This window comes from Hemiscyllium ocellatum, chromosome 39, assembly GCF_020745735.1.
Source record: "Hemiscyllium ocellatum isolate sHemOce1 chromosome 39, sHemOce1.pat.X.cur, whole genome shotgun sequence".
Lineage (NCBI taxonomy): Eukaryota > Metazoa > Chordata > Chondrichthyes > Orectolobiformes > Hemiscylliidae > Hemiscyllium > Hemiscyllium ocellatum.
Window position 1 is genome coordinate 40406643 of NC_083439.1, and position 22107 is coordinate 40428749.

General features: G+C 41.4%; 1 protein-coding gene across 2 annotated transcripts in view; it reads left to right on the forward strand.

The window, feature by feature from the left end:
• ankdd1a (ankyrin repeat and death domain containing 1A) overlaps positions 1 to 22107 on the forward strand; it is a 273678-nt gene that overhangs the window by 47893 nt on the left and 203678 nt on the right. For both annotated transcript variants that reach the window (XM_060853051.1, XM_060853052.1), the window contains exon 4: positions 4704 to 4802. In XM_060853051.1, coding sequence (XP_060709034.1) covers positions 4704 to 4802 — 99 coding nt within the window. The remainder of the gene's footprint in view (positions 1 to 4703; positions 4803 to 22107) is intronic.

A 22107-nucleotide genomic window follows, 5' to 3' on the forward strand; every position in this document is an offset into this window, starting at 1 on the left:
AAGATGACCGAGGTAGGATCTTTAAGCAAAAAGTGGTGAGTGCTTGGAATACACTGCTAGCGGTGGTAGTAGAATCAGAGAAATTAGCGACATTTAAGCGACTGCTGGGCAAGCACATGGACAGCAGTAAATTGAGGGGTGTGTAGGTTAAGTTGATCTTAGATTAAGATAAATGTTCAGCGCAGCGTCGTGGGCCGAAGGGACTACACTGTGCTATACTGTTCTATGTTCTATGTACTAACAGTGGGAGATATTCAGAAAGGAATTGGGGAGAGCACATTCCCAAAACGTTCCCTTTTGTGTAGATTATAGGAACAACATGCCAAGAAAGTCCTGGATATCTAGGAATATTCACAACTGGATAAAAAGGAAAAGAGAGTTCTATTACAAGTACAAAGGGAGCAAGTGGCAGTACTCTGAACAGCATTGATGTAAAGAAGAATCTTGGGGTTCAAGTTCATAGTTCTCTGAGAGTAGCCACACAAGTAGAGAGGGTGGTTAAAAAGGCACAAGGTATGCTTGCCTTTATGTTTCGGGGCATTGAGTAGAAACACCAGGATGTCATATTGCAGCTTTATAAGACTTTAGTTAGGCCACACCTAAAATATTACATTCAATTCTGGTCACCTCTTTACAGGAAGGATATGAAAGATGTTTACCAGGATACTGCCTAGATTAGAGAGAATGAGCGATAAGGAGATACTAGAAAAGCTAGGGTTGTTTTTTTCTGGAGCAGCAGAGGCTGAGGAGAGACTTGATAGAAGTCTATGCAATCATGAGAGGCATAAATAGGGTGACAGTCATAATCTTTTTCTGAGAGTTAAAATGTCTTAACGCTGGGAGGCATACATTTAAAGTGAGAGCAGGCAACTTCAAATGACATGTGAGGGGCAAGTTTTTACACAATGTTGGTGTCTGGAATGTGCTGCCAGAGGTGGTGGTGGAGGCAGATATGATAGGGACATTTTAGGACCCGTAGCATATGAAAAATGCGAAGAATGGAAAAATATGGACTAAAGGCAGGCTGAAGAGATTCATTTCATTTGGCATCATTTTCAGCATAACAATTTGGACCGAAGGGCCTGTTCCTGTGCAGTACTAGTCTGTGTGTTACATCAGCAGAGGCTATAGTGGAGTATAGAATATACAAGAGGAAACATTCTAACATCACCTTAAGAAAGCAATTAAGAGAGCAAAAATGGGCATGAAGAAACCACCAACAGGCACAATTAGGGAGAATTAAGGGGAAGCGAATAACCAGGGAAAGAGTCAGACCCATGAGGGACCAAGCTGTTCTAGTACAGTTATAACATGGCATCTACCCAATAATATGAAAACTTGCCCAAGTATGTCCAGTACATAAAATGCAGAAGAAATCAAACCCGGCCAATTACTGCCTCATCAGTCAATTCTTGATCATCAGTAAAGTGAGGGAAGGTGTCATCAACAATGCTATCAAGCAGCACCTGCTTGGTGACTCCCTGGTTGAATTCCGCCAGGATTACCTCATTGCAGCCTTGGTTCAAATATGGACAAAATAGCTGAATTCCAGAGAGGAGGTGAGAGTGACAACCCTGTGACATCAAGGCTGCTTTCAACCAAGTGTGGCATCAATGAGTTCTGGCAAAACTGGAATTAATGGGAATCTGGGGGGGACAAAGTCTCTGGTGGTTAGAGTCCTCCCTAACACACAGAAAGATGGTCCAGGTTGTAGGACATCGGTCATCTGAGCTCCAGGCCATCTCTGTAGGAGCTCCTCAGGGTAGTGTCCAAGCCACAACCATCCTCAGCTGCTTCATCAATGCCCATCCTTCCATCATAAGGTCAGGAGTAGGGAACATTTAGAAAGTAGTGGCAGTGTCAGACAGAGTCACCATGGATTTATGAAGGGGAAATCATGCTTGACAAATCTGTTGGAGTTCTATGAAGATATAACTAGTAGAGTTGACAAGGGGGAACCAATTGATATGGTATATTTGGACTTTTAGAAAGTGTTTGACAAAGTCCCACATAAGAGATTATTGTGCAAGATTAAAGCGCATGGGATTGGGGGAGGTGTATGGAGATGGATTGAAAGCTGGTTGGCAGAGAGGAAACAGGAAACAATAATGGGTCCTTTTCAAATTAGTAGGCAGTAACTACTGGCGTGCCACAGGGATCGGTTCTGTGACCCCAGCTATTCAGAATACATATGGATAATTTGGATGAAGGAGCAAAATGTAACAGATAGATAGAGTGGTCTAGAAGGCTTATGTATGCTTGCCTTCACTGGATGGAGCATTGAGTATAAGAGCTGGCAAGTCATGTTAAAATTGTACAAGACATTGGTTCGGCTACATTTCGAATACTATGTAGAGTTCTGGTCGCCACATTACCAAAAGGATGTAGGCGCTTTGGAGAGGGTGCAGCGAAGGTTTACGAGGATGTTGCCTGGTATGGAAGGTGCTAGCTGTGAAGAGAGGTTAAGTAGGTTAGGTTTATTTTCACTAGAAAAAAGGAGATTGGGGGGGACCTGATTGAGGTGTATAAAATCATGAAGGGTTTGGACAGGGTGGATAGAGACAAGTTTTTTCCTGGGGTGAAGGATTCAATAGTGAGAGGTCACGTTTTCAAGGTGAGAGGTGGAACGTTTAAGGGGGATACACGCGGCAAGTACTTCACACAAAGGGTGGTGGGCGTTTGGAACGCATTGCCAGAAGAAGTGTTAGAGACAGGCACGGTAGATTCATTTAAGATGCGTCTGGGTAAATGCATGAGTCGGTGGGGAGTAGAGGGATACAGATGCTCAGGAATTGACTGATAGGTTTCGACAGTACATTTGGGTCGGCTCTGGCCTGGAGGGCCGAAGTGCCTGTTCCTGGGCTGTAAATTTTCTTTGTCCTTTCTTTGTTCTATCTCAAAGTTTGCAGCTGATACCAAGTTGGTAGGAGGATGCATGTGATGCGGATGCAGAGATCCTTCAGCATGATCTGGACAGGTTAGGTGAGTTGGTAAAACGATGGTAGATGCAGTATAATTTGGATAAATGTGAAGTTATTCACATTGAAAGCAAAAACAAGGAGGCAGATTACTACCTGAATGGCTGTAAATTAGGAGAGGGGAGTGTGCAGTGGGACCTGGGTGTGCACCAGTAAGTATGCAGGTGCAGCAGGTGGTAAAGAAGGAAAATGGTATGTTGGGTTTCACTGTGAGAGATTTCAAGTACAGGAGCAGGGATGTGTTGTTGTAGTTATATCGGGCCTTGGTGAGGCCACACTGAGAATATTGTGTGCAGTTTTGGTCTCCTTTTTTGAGGAAGAGTGCTCTTGCTCTTGAGGGCGTGCAGTGAAGTTTTACCAGGATGATTCCAGGGATGGTAGGACTGACGTATGAGGAGTGACTAGCAAGGTTTTGATTGTTTTCCCTGGAGTTCAGATGAATGAGGGGGGAATCTCATAGAGACTTAGAAAATTCTAACAGGACTAGACAGGGTAAATGCAGGGAGGATGTTCCTGATAGCAGCATGTCCAGAATGAGAAGTCATAGTCTGAGGATTCAGGGTGGATCATTTATGATGGACACGAGGAGATGTTTCTTCACTCAGAGTGGTGAGCCTGTGGAATTCATTGCCACAAGAAATAGTTGATGCCAGGACAATGAATGTATTCAAGAGGTGGCTAGATATAGCACTTAGGGTGAATGGGATCAAAAGTTGAGGGGAAGGCAGGATTAGACTATTGAGTTGGACAATCACCTACTGTGAAGAATGGTGGAGCAGGCTCAAAGGGCTGAATGGCCTCCTCCTGCTCCTGATAATTCTGAAGCAGTCCGTGTCCAAATGTAACAAGCCTTGAGCTGACAATATCCAGGCTTGAGCTGACAAGTGACAATTAACATTTGTGGCACAAATGTCAGGCTATGACCATCACCAATAACCGGTAATCTAACTATAATGAAACATTTTACATTTGAGAAAAGGCTGGATAGACTTGGGTTGTTTTATTTAGAGTGGGGTGTGTTGAGAGGGGACCTACTTAGGATGTATAAAATTGTGTGGAATATGGACAGGTTGGATAGGGAGCAGCTGTTCCCCATTAATTGAAGAGTCATTAATAAGGGAGCATAATTTTAGGGTGAACAGCTGAAGGTTTAGAAGTATTTTGAGGAAAACTATTTTCACCCAGGGGTGTTGGGAATCTGGAGTACACTGCCTTGAAGGCTAGTTGAGATGGGTTACTTTCAATGTATGTGGATTAGCACTGGAAAAGTCATAACAACCAAGGCACAGTGCTGGAAAATGGGATTAGTGTGAATAGGTTGACATGGACTGGATGGATCGAAGCTCCTTTTCAGGGCTGTATATTTCTGTGACTCCATTTAGCAAATAATTAGGAAGGCAAATGGTGTGTTGTGGATTAGAGGATTATTGGGATATGCATATAAAGATGCAGTTTAGAAGAATAAGCATTCATTTCACGAAAACATTCAGTTTTCTGAAAGGACTTGTCAAGGTACACACTGAAAGGTTGTTCTCTCTGGCTGGGGGATTTTGAACACAGGGTGGGGGGCATAGCCACAGACTAAAGAGTCCATTATTTTTGTGCCAAGATAAGAAAAGAGTTCATTCTAATCATTGTGAATCTGTAGATGATTCAATCCTAGTGTAAATGGGCCAGGGTTTTGATGATCCCATTTGCCTGAGTTATGTACGTTTGCTTCTATAGTTCGGGATGAACGCTCTACTTCTGGCTGCCTGGTTTGGTCATCTCCGGATTCTTCGAACATTGGTCAATGTGGGTGCCAAATTGTCATGTGAAAACAAAGTAAGTAAATCTGAGAGTGGAAGATCATTCTGTTTGAGTGAGTATGACTATGTTGTTGGGGCAGATTAGGGGAGGGGATAATATGGTGAATTGTGATTATTTCCCAGGAAGTCAAGCTGCCCTTTGGGATGGTGTGACTTTGGCTCATCATCTTTATTTTTATATACCTTTGTGTACTGCTTTGTTTTTATATATATATACATATATTAGAAATGCTATACAAGTTGAATTTAATTTTCCATAGCCCCTAACTTTGCCTGATGCTTTTCCTCATGTTTAATTCATGAGGATGCAGCTGAAAACGAGAGTAAAGATCAGGTTCCCGACCCTAAGGTTCAGGATTTGGGACATCTACTCTGGGCTGAAGAGTAGCTTAGAATGGGATGGGGAGGATTAAACTGTCTTGGTCCACATAGATGCTAACTACTTGTGTTTGACTCGGAAAGATGTTCTATTTAGGAAATATGAATTTCAGTTCATGGGGCACTAGCACTAGTACTGGGGGGAGGTGGAAGCTGTGTTGTTGAGATGGTCTTCACCTGAATTGCACTAGGACCAATGTTCTTGTGAATGAAAGGAGGACCAGTGGCAGTCAGCACCAAGGAGAAGATCTACCAAGTTCATTCCAGTCCAGTACAACACATTGATTATTAACATTGACAATTAACATGAAATTGATTGATTGTTGAGTATCACTATTTGTTAGTAGATGTAAATTGTATTAGCAATAATTTGGTTACTAATTGGTAAGTAGGAGAATGTACACTCCAGCCTTGACTGTACTGTCAACTCCAGTCCTGTAAAATGTGGAACCCTCAGGACTCTCCCCATGTCCTGGGTAACCATTTGAATACGAAATGTCATCCGGTGCAGCAGCCTGAATTCCAGTTTTCAGATCTTGAGCAACGGCTGGCATCACTGGAGTGCATCCGTGAGGATAAGAGCTATATGGGTACCACATTAAGAGTATGTATAGAGAGAGAGAATATATGCCCATCAATCAAAAAGAAACAAGCAGTTAGTGCAAGAGTTCCCTGAATGCACCTCACTGTTCAACCAGTGGAATATTGATGAGGGTAAAGGGTCATCTGTACAGTGCAGCCAGAGTCAAGACCATAGCTTCAGAGTTGGCCCAGCTGTGCAGTGGTCTTCAGCGATAGATGATTCAGTCATTAGGGAAATTGGTTTCTTCAGCACAGGCATGAATCTAGGATGGTATCAGGGTCAAGGATGTCACTGAGTGGCTGCAGAACAACCTGAGGTTTTGGGGGTGGTGTCATGGTACGAGCAGTCATGGTACATATTGGTATCAGCATTATAAATAAAAAGAGGGATGTAGTTCTTCAATCAGAATTCAGAGTGCAGTTAGGAAATCAGCAAGTATGACTAGAAATATAATGATCTCCAGATTACAATTGCATGTGAATTTGGAAACAGGAGGATAAGACAGATGAATGCATAATAGGAGAGAGAGTGCAGGAAGCCAGGCTTTAGATCCTTGATATATTGGAATTGGACTGGTTCTCGGGCAGCTGGAAACATTTCATAGAATTCGTAGAATCCCTACAATGTGGAAACAGGCCATTTGACCCAACAAGTCACACCGATCCTCTGAAGAGCAACCCACCCAGACCCATTCCCTTAATCTATTACTCTAAATTTACCTCTGATTAATGCACCCATCCCACCTATCTCTGAACATTATGGGCAAATTTAGCATGGCTAATTCACCTAACCTGGTCATCTTTGGATTGTGGGAGGAAACCGGAGCACTTGGAGGAAACCCGTGCCAACACTGGGAGAATGTGCAAACTCCACATAGACAATCTCCTGAGGCTGGAATCGAATCCGGGTCCCTGGATCTATGAGACAGCAGTACGAACCACTGAGCCACAGTGCAACTGTGATGTTGTGGTAGTGGCTGTATGTCCGGTCCAGAAGATTCAAGTCCCATCTATCTCAAAATTTTGTCATGACATATTTGAACAGATTAACTAAAAACAGTTCCTGGGGAAGAAGGTGACATCATGGTAACTAGTTATTCAGAGTGTCAGTCTAATATTCTAAGGAATAGATTTCAAATTCCATAATGGCAGCTCTTGAAATTTGCATTCAATCAAAATCTATAATTAAAAGCTAGCTTAATTGCTAAAAATTATCTATTTCACACATCTATTCAGATTTTTGAATCATTGAAACTGAGTTTGGGGAAGATGGAACATGTACAATTTGAATAGGTCATACCTCTGCAGGATCAGGACCTCTATCCTTGTTGCGATGTTTTCTAGAACTGTGAGGGAGGGTTAAGTAGAGCAGCAGGGAGGCAAAAGTGAGGGAAGCAAAGAAAGTGAAAGAAAAGTAGAAAACAAAAGTGGGGCAGGTACGTGGAGCAGTGAGCATGTAAATTTAAAGCCAAGAATTTGGTCCCATTAACTGTGAAGCAAGGACTGAGTTGAAGTCTGTGTGGTGAGTATAAAAAGCTTACAACCAAGGGTTTGGGCCCACTTGCTGGAGAGCTGGGCCAGTGTTAGAACTGGTGAGGGAGTTTGACTGAGCAGTGAGTATATAAATTCACTCATTCCGAACTCAGTAAAAATTGGAATGACATCACAGGAAAGCAATAAGCTGTGTAGGGAGTATCTTTAAGAACTAGAACAAAGAACAGTGCAGCACAGGAACAGGCCCTTCATCCCACCAAAAATACGCTGACTGTATGATACCTTATTAAAATTAATACTTTTTGCCTCTATGCAGTCCGTATTCTTCTTCTATTCCCTGCCTATTCATGTACCTGTCAAGAAGCCTCTGAAACATTACTATTGTATACGTTCCCATCACCTCTTCTGTCAGTGCATTCCATGCATTTGGCACCCTCTATGTAAAAAACCTGCTTTTTGCATTTCCTTTACTGTACTGGTACCTACACTGTTTGCAATATATGTCAATGTCTTGGATCAAAATGTAGATAGATGCATTAGTAAGTTTGTAGTGGTACATAGATTGATGGAGTTATGAATAGTGCAGAAGGTTGTCAAAGGATATAGCAAGATATAGATTGGTTGCAGATATGGGTAGAGAAATGGTAGATGGAGTTTATCTGGGTAAATGTGAGCGGTTGCACTTCGGGAGATCAAATGTTAAGGAAAAGTGTATAGTTAATGGCATGGATGTACATAGTGATCTTGTGGTTCAAGTCCATAGCTCCTTGAAAGTGGCCATTTAAGTAAAGACGGCATCGGGCATGCTTGCCTTTATTGATCGGGGAATTGAGTACAAGAGTCAGGACGTCATATTGTAGCTTTACAAGTCGACAGTTAGGCCACAGAGTATTGCATTCAAATCTGGTCACCACATTTCAGGATGCGGAGGCTTTGGAGAGGATGCAAAAGAGGTTCACCAGAATGCTACCTGGATTAGATGGTATGACCTATAAGGAGAAGCTAGAAAAACTCAGGTTATTTTCTCTGGAGTGGCAGAGGCTGAGGGGAGACTTGATAGAATTCTATAAAATACTGAGATGCATAGATAAGGTTGGCAGTCAAAATCTTTCTCCCAGACTTGAAATGTTTAATACATGCAGTTAAGGTGAGAGGGGTCTAGGATAGTTCCCATCACGTCCTGGGACTTGTCTACCTGAATGTTTTTCAAAATACCCAACACCACCTCCAACTCTCCCTAAATTGCAACTATTTAAATAAGTGTGAAATTATTTTTGCGACAAAGTTAGTTACTAAGACTAAGGAAGTTTAAGGCTGGCTAAGGAAGTCTCAGCAAGCCTAAAGACATTTAAATGATGGCAGGTGTGTGCCAACTCCATAAACAGCGATAGCTGCTTCTTCACTTCCCTAAAGGCTATGTGACAATTTCCAAGACTGATCTTTCTTTAATAGCAGATGTAAGAGAGCCAGGTTTGAGGCCAGATTATATTTGAATTTTCCATAATAATTCACCAACAGAAGGAAAGACCTAAACTCCAGTACAGAATTGGGAGCCGGGGCACCTTTGATTGCCCCAATGTTATCTTCCAACGGATATAACCTGCTCTTGTCGATTCTATAGCCCAACGTGACTTGGGGTGCCTGAAAACACACATTTTTCCCTTCCAAGGTACAAACTCATATGAGTATTAATCATAGCATACTTCTGGGAATCCTCACTTCATCACAGTTGCAAGTATGCATGTCCACACTGGCTTTCTGAAGGACAGCCCCTCCACCAATTTTACGGTTAAGTCCGCTATGCAAAGGATTGGGTATTTATCCAACTGTGAAAAGCGGTTTATCATTAATTTGAAATCTTCACAAAGATGAACCAACACATTGGGCTTCACAATTGGTAAAACCAGTGTTACCCATTCTGCAAACTGTACTGGTTTGATGATTCCTTCACGTTCTAGCCCCAACTTCTGTATCTTTGAGTCAAATGGCACTGGGCAGACCATGCATGATCACGGAATTGCTTCATGATCAAAACGTAAGGTGGCTTGGCCCTTTTCATAGTCCCTAGATCTTCCTGAGAAATATTTTTTAGGACTTTGCTCAGGCAGCCATTTTCTAATTGAAGAATGTTGAGTCAATCAAGTTGAATTTTTCTCTACCAGTTTCACCCCGTCAAGCTTTGGCTTGGTAACTCCACTAAGGTCAGTATCCCGTCACTAAGTCACCTTTTATTTACACATGCATAGTGCGTGACACTCGGATAGCTCAGAACCGGCTCTTACAGTGGTCAGAACCCCTGACACTCCTGTTTATGTCTGTCAGTTAGGACCCCATGATTGAACCAGGTTAACAGCCCCAGTCGGAGAACTCATATTCTATGAGGTACACACCGAAGAAACATACATTTGAGTTTTGTCGCTTGAGCAGCACTAAAAGACACTGTAGCACATCCATGAGTCTGTGAGGTACAAGGATAACACATTCAGAGAGGTGTCACACCACAGCTGCAGGGACTAGAGGAGAGAAGGGATTGGGAGACCACCAAGCAGTCAAAGGGAAACAGACAGATGGTGCAGGACTTCCCTGTAGACCTGCTCACAAATCAGTTTTCCGTACCGGAAGCTGTGGATGCCATTGATAACTCAAGGGAGAACACAGAGTCAGACTTCTAGCACCACAAGACAGTAGGAAGAAGAAAGCAGGAGTGATAGTGGTAGGGAACTCGGTACTTATGGGAACAGACAGGTGTTTTTGCAGCCACAGAGATGAGTCCACAATTGTGTGTTGCCTCCCTGGTTCCAGGGTTAAGGATGTCACTAAGTATTTGCAGAGAATTGTGAGGAAGAAGGAATGTTAGTTAGAGTTTATGGTATGCAGTAAGGGATAGATTAAGAAGCAGGCCCTTGAAGGTTATAATTTCTGGATTACCTCGTGCCACATGCCAGCCAGTGCAGAAATAGGAGAATAGTGTGGATGCATTTGATAAGGTTCCCCATGGTCGGCTTAAGGAAAAGGTAAAGTCACATTGGGTCAAGGGTGTTCTAGCCAGATGAATAGCAAACTGGTTGGGCAACAGGCGTAGTATTGGAAGGGAGCTTCTCAAAATGAAGACCTGTGATCAGTGGTGTCCCACAGGGATCAGTGCTGGGACCACTGCTTGTTTGTGATATACATAAATGATTTGGGAAAGGTGTAGGTTCATTAGTAAGTTTGCAGATTTCACTAAGATTGGTGGGTAGCAGATAGTGAAAGGGACTGTCTGAGAATACAGCAAAATATAGATAAATTGGAGCGTTGAGCAGAGAACTGCCAGATGGAGTTCAATCTTGACAAATGCAAGGTTTTTCATTTTGCATGACGCAATTCCAGACTGAACAATAAATGGAAAAATCCTGGGGAAAATTGATGGACAGGAAGATCTGGGTAGGAATATTCAAGAGGGTTGGAATATAAAAGCACCGTTGTGCTACTGAGACTTTATAAAGTTCTGGTGTACTGTGTCCAGTTTTGGTCCCCACACCTCAGGAAGGACATACTGGCACTGGAACGTGTCCAGCGGAGATTCACATGGATGATCCCTGGAATGGTTGGTCTAACATATGAGGAATGGCTGAGGATCCTGGGATTGTATTCATTGGAGTTTAGAAGATTAAGGGGAGACTTAATAGAAACTTACAAGATAATACATGGCTTGGAAAGGGTGGACGCTAGGAAATTTTTTCCGTTAGGCGAGGAGACTAGGACCCGTGGACACAGCCTTAAAATTAGAGGGGGTCAATTCAGAACAGAAATGTGGAGACATTTCTTCAGCCAGAGAATGATGGGTCTGTGGAATTCATTGCCGCAGAGTGCAGTGGAGGCCGGGACGCTAAATGTCTTCAAGGCAGAGATTGATAGATTCTTGATGTCTCGAGGAATTAAGAGCTACAGGGAGAATGCTGGTAAGTGGAGTTGAAATGCCCATCAGCCATGACTGAATGGTGGAGTGGACTCGATGGGCAGAATGGCCCTACTCCCACTCCTATGTCTTATGGTCTTATGGTATTCAGCTCCATTGTTCCCTGAAGGTGACAACGCAGGTCAGTATAGTAGTCAAGAAGGCAAAAAGCATATTTTCCTTCACTGGACGGGGTATTGAGCACAAGAGTTGACAGGTCATGTTGCAGTTGTATAAGATTTTGGTTCAGCCACATTTGGAATACTGCGTACAATTCTGGTCGCCACATTTCCAAACGGATGTGGATGCTTTGGAAAGGGTGCAGAGGAGGTTCACCTGGATGTTGCCTGACGTGGAAGTTGCTAGCTATGAGGAGAGGTTGAGTAGATTATGATTATTTTCATTGGAAAGAAGGAGGTTGAGGGGGAACCTCACTGACACCTGCAAAATCATGAGGGGTAGGGGCATGGTAGATAGCATGAAAGGTTTGCGCAGAATGGCGGACTCCATTACAAGGGGTCACAAGTTCAAAGTGAAAGGGGAAAGTTTATGGGAGATATATGTGAAAGTTCTTTATGCAGAGAATGGTGGGTACCTGGACTATGCTGCCAGCGGAGATGGTAGGGGCGGGAAATAATATCATAAAAGGTGTATCTGGATAGATACATGAATAGGCAGGAAACAAAGGGATACAGATCCTTAGAAAATGGGTGGCAGGTTTAGATAGAGGATCTGGATTGGTGCAAGCTAGAGGGGTCAAAGGGCCTTTTCCTGTGCTGTAATGTTCTTTGTCCTTTGAATGTTGGCTCAATATTGGTGTCACATTTTCAGCTGTGATCTCCAGCATCTGCAGACCTCATTTTTTACTCAATATTGGTGTGGTAATTGGGATTAGATTCCTGTATCACTGAGACCATTTGTGGTGAAAGTACAACCTCTACAAGTGGGATGGTCTGCACCTGAACCAGAATGGGAATAACATTCTTGCAAGTAGGTTTGTTAGTGCTGTTGGGAGGAGTTTAAACTAGTTCAACAAGAACAGGGGACGCAGTCTATTATCTCAATTACAACATGTCACAGCTTAGAAAAGGAACCAAGGCAGAGCGAGTTCAACCATGTTGTGTCTGAAAGGAGCAAGATGAGGCTTGATGGCCTCTTGATGTTAGGAATATTGGATGGAAAACAGATGATTGAAGGATATGGATTGACATGTGGAATTGCAATGTTGTTACCGTCATGGTGATGTGGTTGAGGGACAGACAAGACTGCTAACTTAATTTTCCTATAGCATCTTCAGGCAGAACATGGGAGAGTGCAAAATTGGAGGTTGTGTTGAATTGTTAGCTAAGGAGTCAGTTAATGCAAGATTAGGGAATGATATCTTGGAAGGGTCATCAAATGGCTCTTTTTGAGTCGAACCTTGGATGAAAAAAAGGACAGTCACATTGTTAGGAGTGTATTTCAGGCTCCCAAACAGTCAGTGGGCAATTAAGGAGCAAATGTGTAGTCAATTCATGAAGGCATGTAAAAATAACAGGATAATTCTATTCGGGAATTTCAACTACCCCAGTACTAATTGGCATTATCATAGTATTAAGTATTGAGCATGGCAGATTTATACAGGAGAGCTTTTTAATATCAAAGTTCTAATGGTCCTATAAGGGAGTGTGCAGTGCCGGTCTTAATTCATACATGAAGCCAGACACAAGGTGACAATGGAGGAGCATTTTCGTGATAGCAACTTAAACACTGTACACTTTAAGTTTGTTATGGAAAAGGAGAAAGATGGTATACAAAATAGATTTTAGATTGAGGGAAGGCAGATTTAACTCAAATAAGGAAGGATCTTGTGAAAACGATTGGAAGCAGCTACTTGAGGGTAAATCTACAGGAGGAAGTGGAAGGTGTTGATCACACAATAGGAAGGATGTGATTGAACTGGACAGGGTGCAAAGGATGTCTGGAATGGAACATCTCATCTGTGAAGAGAGGCTGGATTAACTCAGATTGTTTTCTGTGGAGCAAAGAAGGAACTGAAAGAAGTGTACAAGATCTTTAATGGCGTACAAAGTTAAAAATCACACAACACCAGGTTATAGTTCAACAGGATTATTTGGAGGCACTGGCTTACAGAGTGCTGCTCCTTTATCAGGTTGTTGTGGAGTATAAGATCGTAAGACACAGAATTTATAGCAAAGGTTTACAGTGTGATGTAACTGAAATTATGTATAGAAGAAGACCTGGACTGTTTGTTAAGTCTCAGTTTTTGGAGTGACCATGTTGGTTTCTGTTCTTTCATATGTAAATCCCCAGAACATTTTTTAAAATTACATTCTCAAGTGAACTTTAACAACAGATGCCATGTCAACTCCAATAATGTATTGACGGTGTGAGGTTAAAGTCTTTGTCTGTGCCCCAATGTTCAGACTGATTCTATTTCTGAAAAAGAGATTTACAGAATCTTACATGGATTCATGCAGTTTTTGAGCAAAATGTAATACTGCAAGTACAAATTCATCCCACAAATTTAGATGTGCGTGTGAGTGTGTGTGCGTGTGTGTTTTGAGTATAAAGTGGCATAAATCTGTGAGAGGGTGTGTGTGGGAGTGTATGTGTAAGCGTATGACAGCGAGTCTGTAGGAGTATGTGTGCACGCAAATGTGTGTAGTGCAGTGGGGTCACCTATAGTGTGACATGAATCTACATAAACACACGCATGCACGCTCACTCGCTCTCTGAAAAATACAAAGTGCTTGCGATAGGGTGGGTGAATTAACTGCAAATAGTTGTAAATGGGTATAATATCATTGTGATTACAGAGCCATTGCTGCAGGGTCAGCAAGGCTGAGAACTTAACATTTTTTAGGAATGACAGGTAAAAGAGGTGGGATAGCTTTGTTAGTGAAAGATAAAATCTGTGCAGTTGTGAGAAGGTGTATTGCCACAAATAATCTCAATGTAGAATCAGTCAGTATGGAGCTAAAAAGTACCAAGGCGTGGAAAAATTTAATGGAAATTGTCTACAGGCTTCTCTAGAGTTGTGGACAGATAGGGGATGGCATTAAACAGGGACTTAGAGATCCATGCAACAGGGGTACTATAATGAGTTAATTAGTAATATGTTAGGTTCTTTAGGATCTATGAGGAGAAAGTGAGGTCTGCAGGTGCTGGAGATCAGAGCTGAAAATGTGTTGCTGGAAAAGCACAGCAGGTCAGGCAGCATTCAAGGAACAGGAAATTCGACATTTCCTGATGAAGGGCTTATGCCCGAAACGTCGAATTTCCTGTTCCTTGGATGCTGCCTGACCTGCTGTGCTTTTCCAGCAACACATTTTCAGCTCTTTAGGATCTATATCATCTTCCAAAATTCTGTATATTCTGGAACAAACCCAGCAGGTTAGACGATAGAAAATGTAATTCCTTTATTTTAAAGAAAGGAAAGATGGAGAAAATAGGAAATTACAGATCGAGTTGCATCAGTATGGGAAAATGCTGGAATCTGTTGCAAAGATATGATGAAAGAGTACAAAGTTAACATGCATTTATGAAAGGGAAATATATAATTAATTTAAGGAATCCTTTCACTTAATGCCCACGTACCAGTTCAAAAGGACTGAATCCAGTGGATGTATTAGGGGCAAACTGTAGTAAGAGAATTACTTTATCCCAATAATAAGGACATTCCTGACAATAGGGTCCAATCGTAATCTTTCAAGTTTGATGCCATCTTTCAACTGCTCCTTGAGGTTGTGGTTGATGAGCTGAAAATGTAAATTGTTTTATTTCCAGACTATTTGAAATTATTTCTTTGAATATTTGTGATGTCAGATTTGAACATCAATCTAATTATATCGCCTTGATCAATTGACATATTGTTAAAAAATACAATTAGCTTTTCAGGTACCATTTTTGTCATAATTTGCTACAAAGGTACTGCCTAAGAAAATCTTGTTGAAATGATTGTAGTTGTTAAAAGATACTGATTTCTGCTGCTGATTTCAGGTAGTGAAACCAATGAAGACCAATGAAACTGGTATTGGGATTAAGGGCATTAGTTTAATTGATGATTGGCATTTCCCTTCTGTATGACATCTATGAAATGTCTAGAAAAATTTAATGATATCTAAATGCAGTCTTGGCTAATTAAAATGTTTGGGTATTTTAGACTGTGATTTTGTAATACCTTAAGTGACCTATTATTTGTGTTTTGTGAACCATTTGTAATATCTACAATACCCAGATGGCACTAAAGGTAAAGTTGCCATAGCCTCAGAAGACCATTGTATTGCTCTTTGATTAGAGAGATACATCTGATGGTGAGTTTCCCCGAGTGTCACCGTGCTTCAGGCAAAAGGCAAAATTGAAAATCTTTGCCATTGTAGAAATTGAACCTGTGTTGTTTGTGTCATTCTGCATCTTAAACTAACCAACTGAGCTAACCGACCCAGACGGAATTGTTTGATTGACAACTTCCCATTTCTCATCGGTTAGTCTTTGAGGTAATCTCCATTACTTCATATCCAGTACATGCTGTCTTTTAAATATTAATGCTCAGGTATGGATTCTGATTCAATTTCTCTGTGGTCTGTATGATGCAGCTCTCAACTCAAAATCATTCAGTTGCATTTCTGTTGAAGAAGATAGGCGAAGCATATCAGACTTATTCTCTCTACTTTTCTTTTAAGTGTTTGAAAATACTGTCAGATAACTGAAGTTTGTACCTTGTGAATTTCCCTTAGATTCTTCCTCTTCATTTCTAATGAGTCAGGAAACAATCCAGGATGTTCCTCAGGTTGAATTTCAGTTTCTTTAATGTGATCCAATGTCCTTTGTGAGGTCAATATTTTTGAACCAGCTATACTTTTAATACTTGTTAACATTCCTGATACAGCCTTTTATCAAGACTCCTTAGACATTGTTACCACTGCAAAAGGCTGTGTTTTAATTTCTAACAATTAGCTTCAGTACATTGAGTATTATTACAATAAAAGCATTTTTTCTATCACTTGTAGATTTTAAGCTAGCTCTTTTATTATTTTGCCAACCTTTTGTATGTCCCCTAAAACTAATAACTTTTCAATCACAAGGTTTTCTATTTCTCCCTTTTTTTATTGTTTCCCATGGATTCATTTTCCCACATGTAGCTGTCTGTGTGAGATATGAACATTAACTGTTGGAAATGCTGCTCCCTGCATATCTTTTACTTGATGCTCATCTAAATACATCTTAAGGGTTGTTGGAGTACTATTTCTCAACTCTTCCCCAATGTGATTTCCCTCAAGTTCTTCTCCAAACTTCATTGACTAAAACCACAAATCTCACAGCATTTCTTTTCTCTTTTGATTAGATTTCTTTTGTGTATCCCAAATTTTAATTGATAAGCTCCAGGGCCCAGCTCCTAAGCATTCCATACTGTCTTGTTAACAATTTCATAGTCAACAGATTTGTAGGGATTCCGAAACGTTAACATCTTTTGGCCACTTCATCTTCATAGCTATCATTTGAAATGATAGCTATCTTTCGATTCCTTCCTCTGTTAATTTAGGCATTAACCATATTTTTCTTGTTTACCCAAATCCCTATTTGGAATCAGAATTACTGAGGTTGATGATTTGCTCGCTGCTGGTAAGTATGTTTGTGGATGTTTCATCACCATACTAGGTAACATCATCAAAGCACCTCCGGTGATGTGTTGGTGTTCTGTCCCACTTGCTATTTATGTGTTCCAGTTTGCTAAGGCAGGTGGTATCATTTGCGGTTTTGTTTCTCAGTGATCGGTATATGGGGTCTAACCTTATATATTTAATAATGGAGTTCCGGGTTGAATGCCAGGCCTCCAGGAATTCCCATGGATATCTTTATTTGGCTTGTCCTAGGATGGATATGTTATCCCAGTTGAATTGGTGTCCTCCTTTGTCTGTGTGTATGGACACATGTGATAATTGATCATGTCTTTTGGTGGCTAGTTGATGTTCATGTACCCTGATGGCTACTTTTCTTCCAGTTTTCCTTCTCTAATGCTTGTGGCAGTCTTTACACCATACTTTGTATATAACACGTTAGTTCTGGTTGTAAGTTTGCTTACTGAGCTGGCAGGTTAATTTTCAGATGTTTAATCACTATGCTAGGTAACATCATCAGTGAGCCTTTCTATTTGTGTGTCTTGGTCTGTTAAGATGGGTGATATCATTTCCAGTTCTTTTTCTAAGGGTTTGGTAAAAGGGAAGATGATTGTTGTTCTCTTCTTCCTTCGTAAATTTTATGCTGGTGAGATAGAATAGAATAGAATCCCTACAATGTGGAAACAGGCCATTTAGCCCAACAAGTCCACACTGACCCTCCGAAGATTAACCCATCCAGACCAATTCCCTTACCCTGTATTTACCCCTGACTAATGCACGTAACAGTATGGGCAATTCACCTAACCTGCACATCTTTGGACTGTGGGAGGAAAGCCACACAGATGCAATGAGAATGTGCAAAGTGCACACAGACAGTTGCCCGAAGTTGGAATTGAACCCAGGTCCTTGGCACTGTGAAGCAGCAGTGTGAACCAGTGAGCCACCGTGACACCCCTGAGGATGTTTTTTGTGGGTTGACTTCTCTTCCTAGACGTAATGGTCGAATGCAAGGCCAATGGTGAGCTCTAGACCATTGTGTACAGGAAGGCCACCCATACAGATCAAGTACTCAAGTATAACAGCAACCATCCCAACACCCACAAATGAAGCTGCTTCAAGCGAGCCATAACACGCTGCAGCACCTCAGATCTGTGCAAAGCCGAAGAAGAATACCTGTACTGTGTATTCAAAACAATGGTTACCCAAAAAGCATAGTCCGCCAGTACCTTCACAACAGACTACTACAAGAAGACACAACACGTCCGGGTACACTGGTCACCCTACCATACGTCAAGGACATATCAGAAATGACCACCAGACTACTGTGACCCCGAAGTATCATGGTAGCCCACAAACCAACATGATTTGGAGATGCCGGTGTTGGACTGGGGTGTACAAAGTTAAAAATCACACAACGCCAGGTTATAGTTCAGCAGGTTTAATTGGAATCACACTAGCTTTTGGCCGGCGCTCTGAAAGCTTGTGCTTGCAATTAAATCTGTTGGACTATAACTGATGTGTGATATTTAATTTCACAAACCAATAGCTTCACTTATGGCAGCTACTGACGAGTATAAAGGATCTCATACCCTCAACTAACCGAACAAACATACAAAATACTATGTAAAAACTGCCACAAACATTACATGGGGCAAACTGGACGAACATGAGCCATCAAGAGTACATGAACACCAACTAGCCACCAAAATACATGATCAATTATCACTTGTGTCCATATACATGAACAAAGAAGGACACCAATTCAACTGGGACATCCATTCTAAGATAAGTCAAACAAAGACATGGATGGGAATTCCTGGAGGCCTGACACTAAATCTGGAACTCCATTAACAATCATGTAGAGGTAGACCCCATATACCAACCAGTAAGAAACAAAACCAGAAGTGATACTACACACCTCAGCAAACCTGGCCACATAAATAACAAGCGAACACCAGCGCTTCACTGGAGGTGCACTGATTGTTATCTAGTACGGTGCCGAAACATCTGTGAACAAACTTACCAACTCAGTGAGCAAGTCAACAACCTCATCCACAATCTGAGCTACACATCTTCTCAAGAACTTTGACCAGAATTCCTATCTCTTCTTTCTTCCTTTTATTTAAACTTTACTTCAACCCGTCATATTGTCTGAGCTGCCCCTTTCATTCAAAATTCCATTGCCCTTTCCATTGCTTTCTTTTTCTTGCTCCTCACTTGCTAATTCAAACTTTCTCATTTTTTACTTCCATCTGTCTTTCTGTTTCTCTTTTCTTTCCATTCCCTACCCTTCCACTTCTCTGTTTTTTACTTCCCTTTTTTTGCATTGCAGCGCAGTTTAAGCCCTTCAACCCTCAATGTTATGCTGACCTGTGGAACCAATCTGAAGCCCATCTAACTTACAGTATTTCATTTTCATCCATTTGTCTATCCAGTGACCATTTAAATGTCCTTAAAGTTGGCGAGTCTACTACTGTTACAGGTAGGACATTCTATGCCCCGAACTACTCTGAGTCAAGAAACTGCCTCTGACATCTGTCCTAAAACTATCACTCCTCAATTTAAATCTATGCCCCCTCGTGCTAACCATCACCATCCGAGGAAAAAGTCTGTCACTGTCTGCACTATCTAACCCTCTGATTATCTTATATGTCTCAATTAAGTCACCTCTCAACCTTCTTTTTAATGAAAACAGCCTCAAGTCCCGCAGCCTTTTCTTGTAAGACTTTCTCTCTATACAATGCAACATCCTAGTAAATCTCCCTTGAATCCTTTCCAAAGTTTCCACATCCTTCCTATAATGCAGTGACCAGAACTGTATGCAATACTCCAAGAGTTTTGTACAGCTGCAGCATGATCTCATGGCTCGGAAACTCGATCCTTTTACTAAGAAAAGCTAACACACCGTATGCCTTCTTAACAACCCTATCAACCTGGGTGGCAGCTTTAAGGGATCTATGTACATGGACACTGAGATCTTTGCTCATCTACACTGCCAGGAATATTACCATTAGCCCAGTACTCTGCATTCCTGTTGCTCCTTCCAAAGTGAATCACCTCACACTAAGCTCCATTTGCCATGTCTCAGCCCAGCTTTGCAACTTATCTATCTCCCTCTGTAACCCACAACATCCTTCATCACTATCCACGACCTTACTGACCTTAGTGTCATCTGCAAATTTTATAACCCATCTTTTTACGCCCTCATCCAGGTCATTTATAAAAATGACCAGCAGCAGTGACGGCAAAAGAGATCCTTGTGGTACACCACTAGTAACAGAACACCAGGATCAACATTTCCCATCAACCACTGTCCTATGTTGTCCTTCAGCGAGCCAATTTCTGACTCAAACCATTAAATCACCCTCAATCCCATGTGTCTGTGTTTTGTGCAATAGCCTACCATAGGGAAGCTTAGCAAATGCCTTACTGAAATCCATATGCACCATATCAACTACTTTACCCTTGTCCACCTGTTTGTTTACCTTCTCAAAGAACTCAAAAAGGTTTGTGAGGCAGGACCTACCCTTGACAAAACTGTATTGACTATCCCTAATCAACTTATTCCTTTCGAGATGATTATAAATCCTATTTCTTATAACCTTTCCCAACACTTTACCCACAACCGAAGTAAGGCTCACTGGTCTATAATTTCCAGGGTTGTCTCCACTCCCCTTCTTGAACAAGGGGACAACCTTTGCTATCCTCCAGTCTTCTGGTACTATTCCAATTGATGATAACGACATAAGGATCAAAACTAAAGGTTCTGCAATCTCCTCCCTGGCTTTCCAGAGAATCCTAGGATAAATCCCATCCGGCCTAGAAGACTTATGTGTTTTCACATTTTCCAGAATTGCTGACACGTCCTCCTTGTGCACCTCCTTCTCGACAACATCGCCTTTTTCCAGTATGAATACTGACGAAAAATATTAATTTAGCGTTTCCCCTATCTCCTCTGATTCCACACTAAACTTCGCACTGCTATTCTTGATTGGCCCTAATCTTACTCTAGTCATTCTCCTTTTCCTCATATACCTATAGAAAGCCTTAGAGTTTTCCTTGATCCTTACTGCTAACATTCTCATGTCCTCTCCTTGCTCTTCTTAGCTCTCTGTTTAGGTCTTTCCTGACTAACTTGGAACTCTGAAGCACTCTGAGCCTTCACATCTCATCCTAACATAAGCCGCCTTCTTTGTCTTGACAAGGGATTTTACTTCTTTAGTAAACCACGGGTCCTCACTCGACCAATTCCTCCCTACCTGACAGGTACTTACTTATCAAGTACACACAGTAGCTGTTTCTTGAATAAGATCACATTTCAATTGTGTCCATCCCCTGCAGTTTCCTTCCCCATCCTGTGTATCCTAAATCTTGCCCAATCACATCATAATTGTCTTTCCCCCAGCAATAACTCATGTCCTGCTGTACATACCTATCCCTTTCCATCACTAAAGTAAACATAACTGAACTGTGGTCATTATCGCCAAAATGCTCACCTACCTCCAAATCTATAACCTTGCCATCTTTATTATCCAGTACCAATCCAACTTTTCTTCGAATTCAACTCTTTTTCTTCATTTCTAACAGAATCTTAACTAATTTTGGCAATGAAACACATCAAATTTAAGATTTTTAAAATGTTAACTCTCCAAGTTGTGAATCGTGCTTTTATTTGTATTTTAGCTAAGTAAAGAGAATCTTTTAAGGAGAGATTGGCTATTAACATAAAATACTCTCCAAAAGCTTTCTCAGAGAAACAAAGAATGAAAAGGTAGTGCTGATTGAGAATCAAAAGGGGATGTGCAAACAGGAACACAGACACATCTGAGTTATTAAATGAATACTTCCCAATTACATGCTTGATTCTCCTGTTGCTGTACATTGGTTTCAACATTGCCAATTTGCAAGCACTAACTGCAATCCATCTGCATGTCCATCCTGCGTCAGGATGGTCTTAGGGTTTTCTGCCTTTTCCTCAAAACAAAGGCCTGAGTCATCCCCATCCACCACAACCTTTCTCTGTCTTGCCAAGTTCATCCTAATTTTGAACACTTTTTTTAACTTTTCTTGCTTTCTTCAGATCATAAGTGTTGTTATGGGTACCCGCATGGGCTCCAATTATGCCTGTTTTTTTGTGGAATACATGGGACATTCCTTGTTCCAATCCTACTCGGGTCCTTCCCCCACAGCTGTCTGGTACATTTATGACCTGATTGGTTTTGCTTCCCTCTCTTGTCTGAAATTGGAAAAAAAATTATCAATTTTGTTACCAATTTCCATCCTTCCAGCACCTGGTCCATCTCTGACTC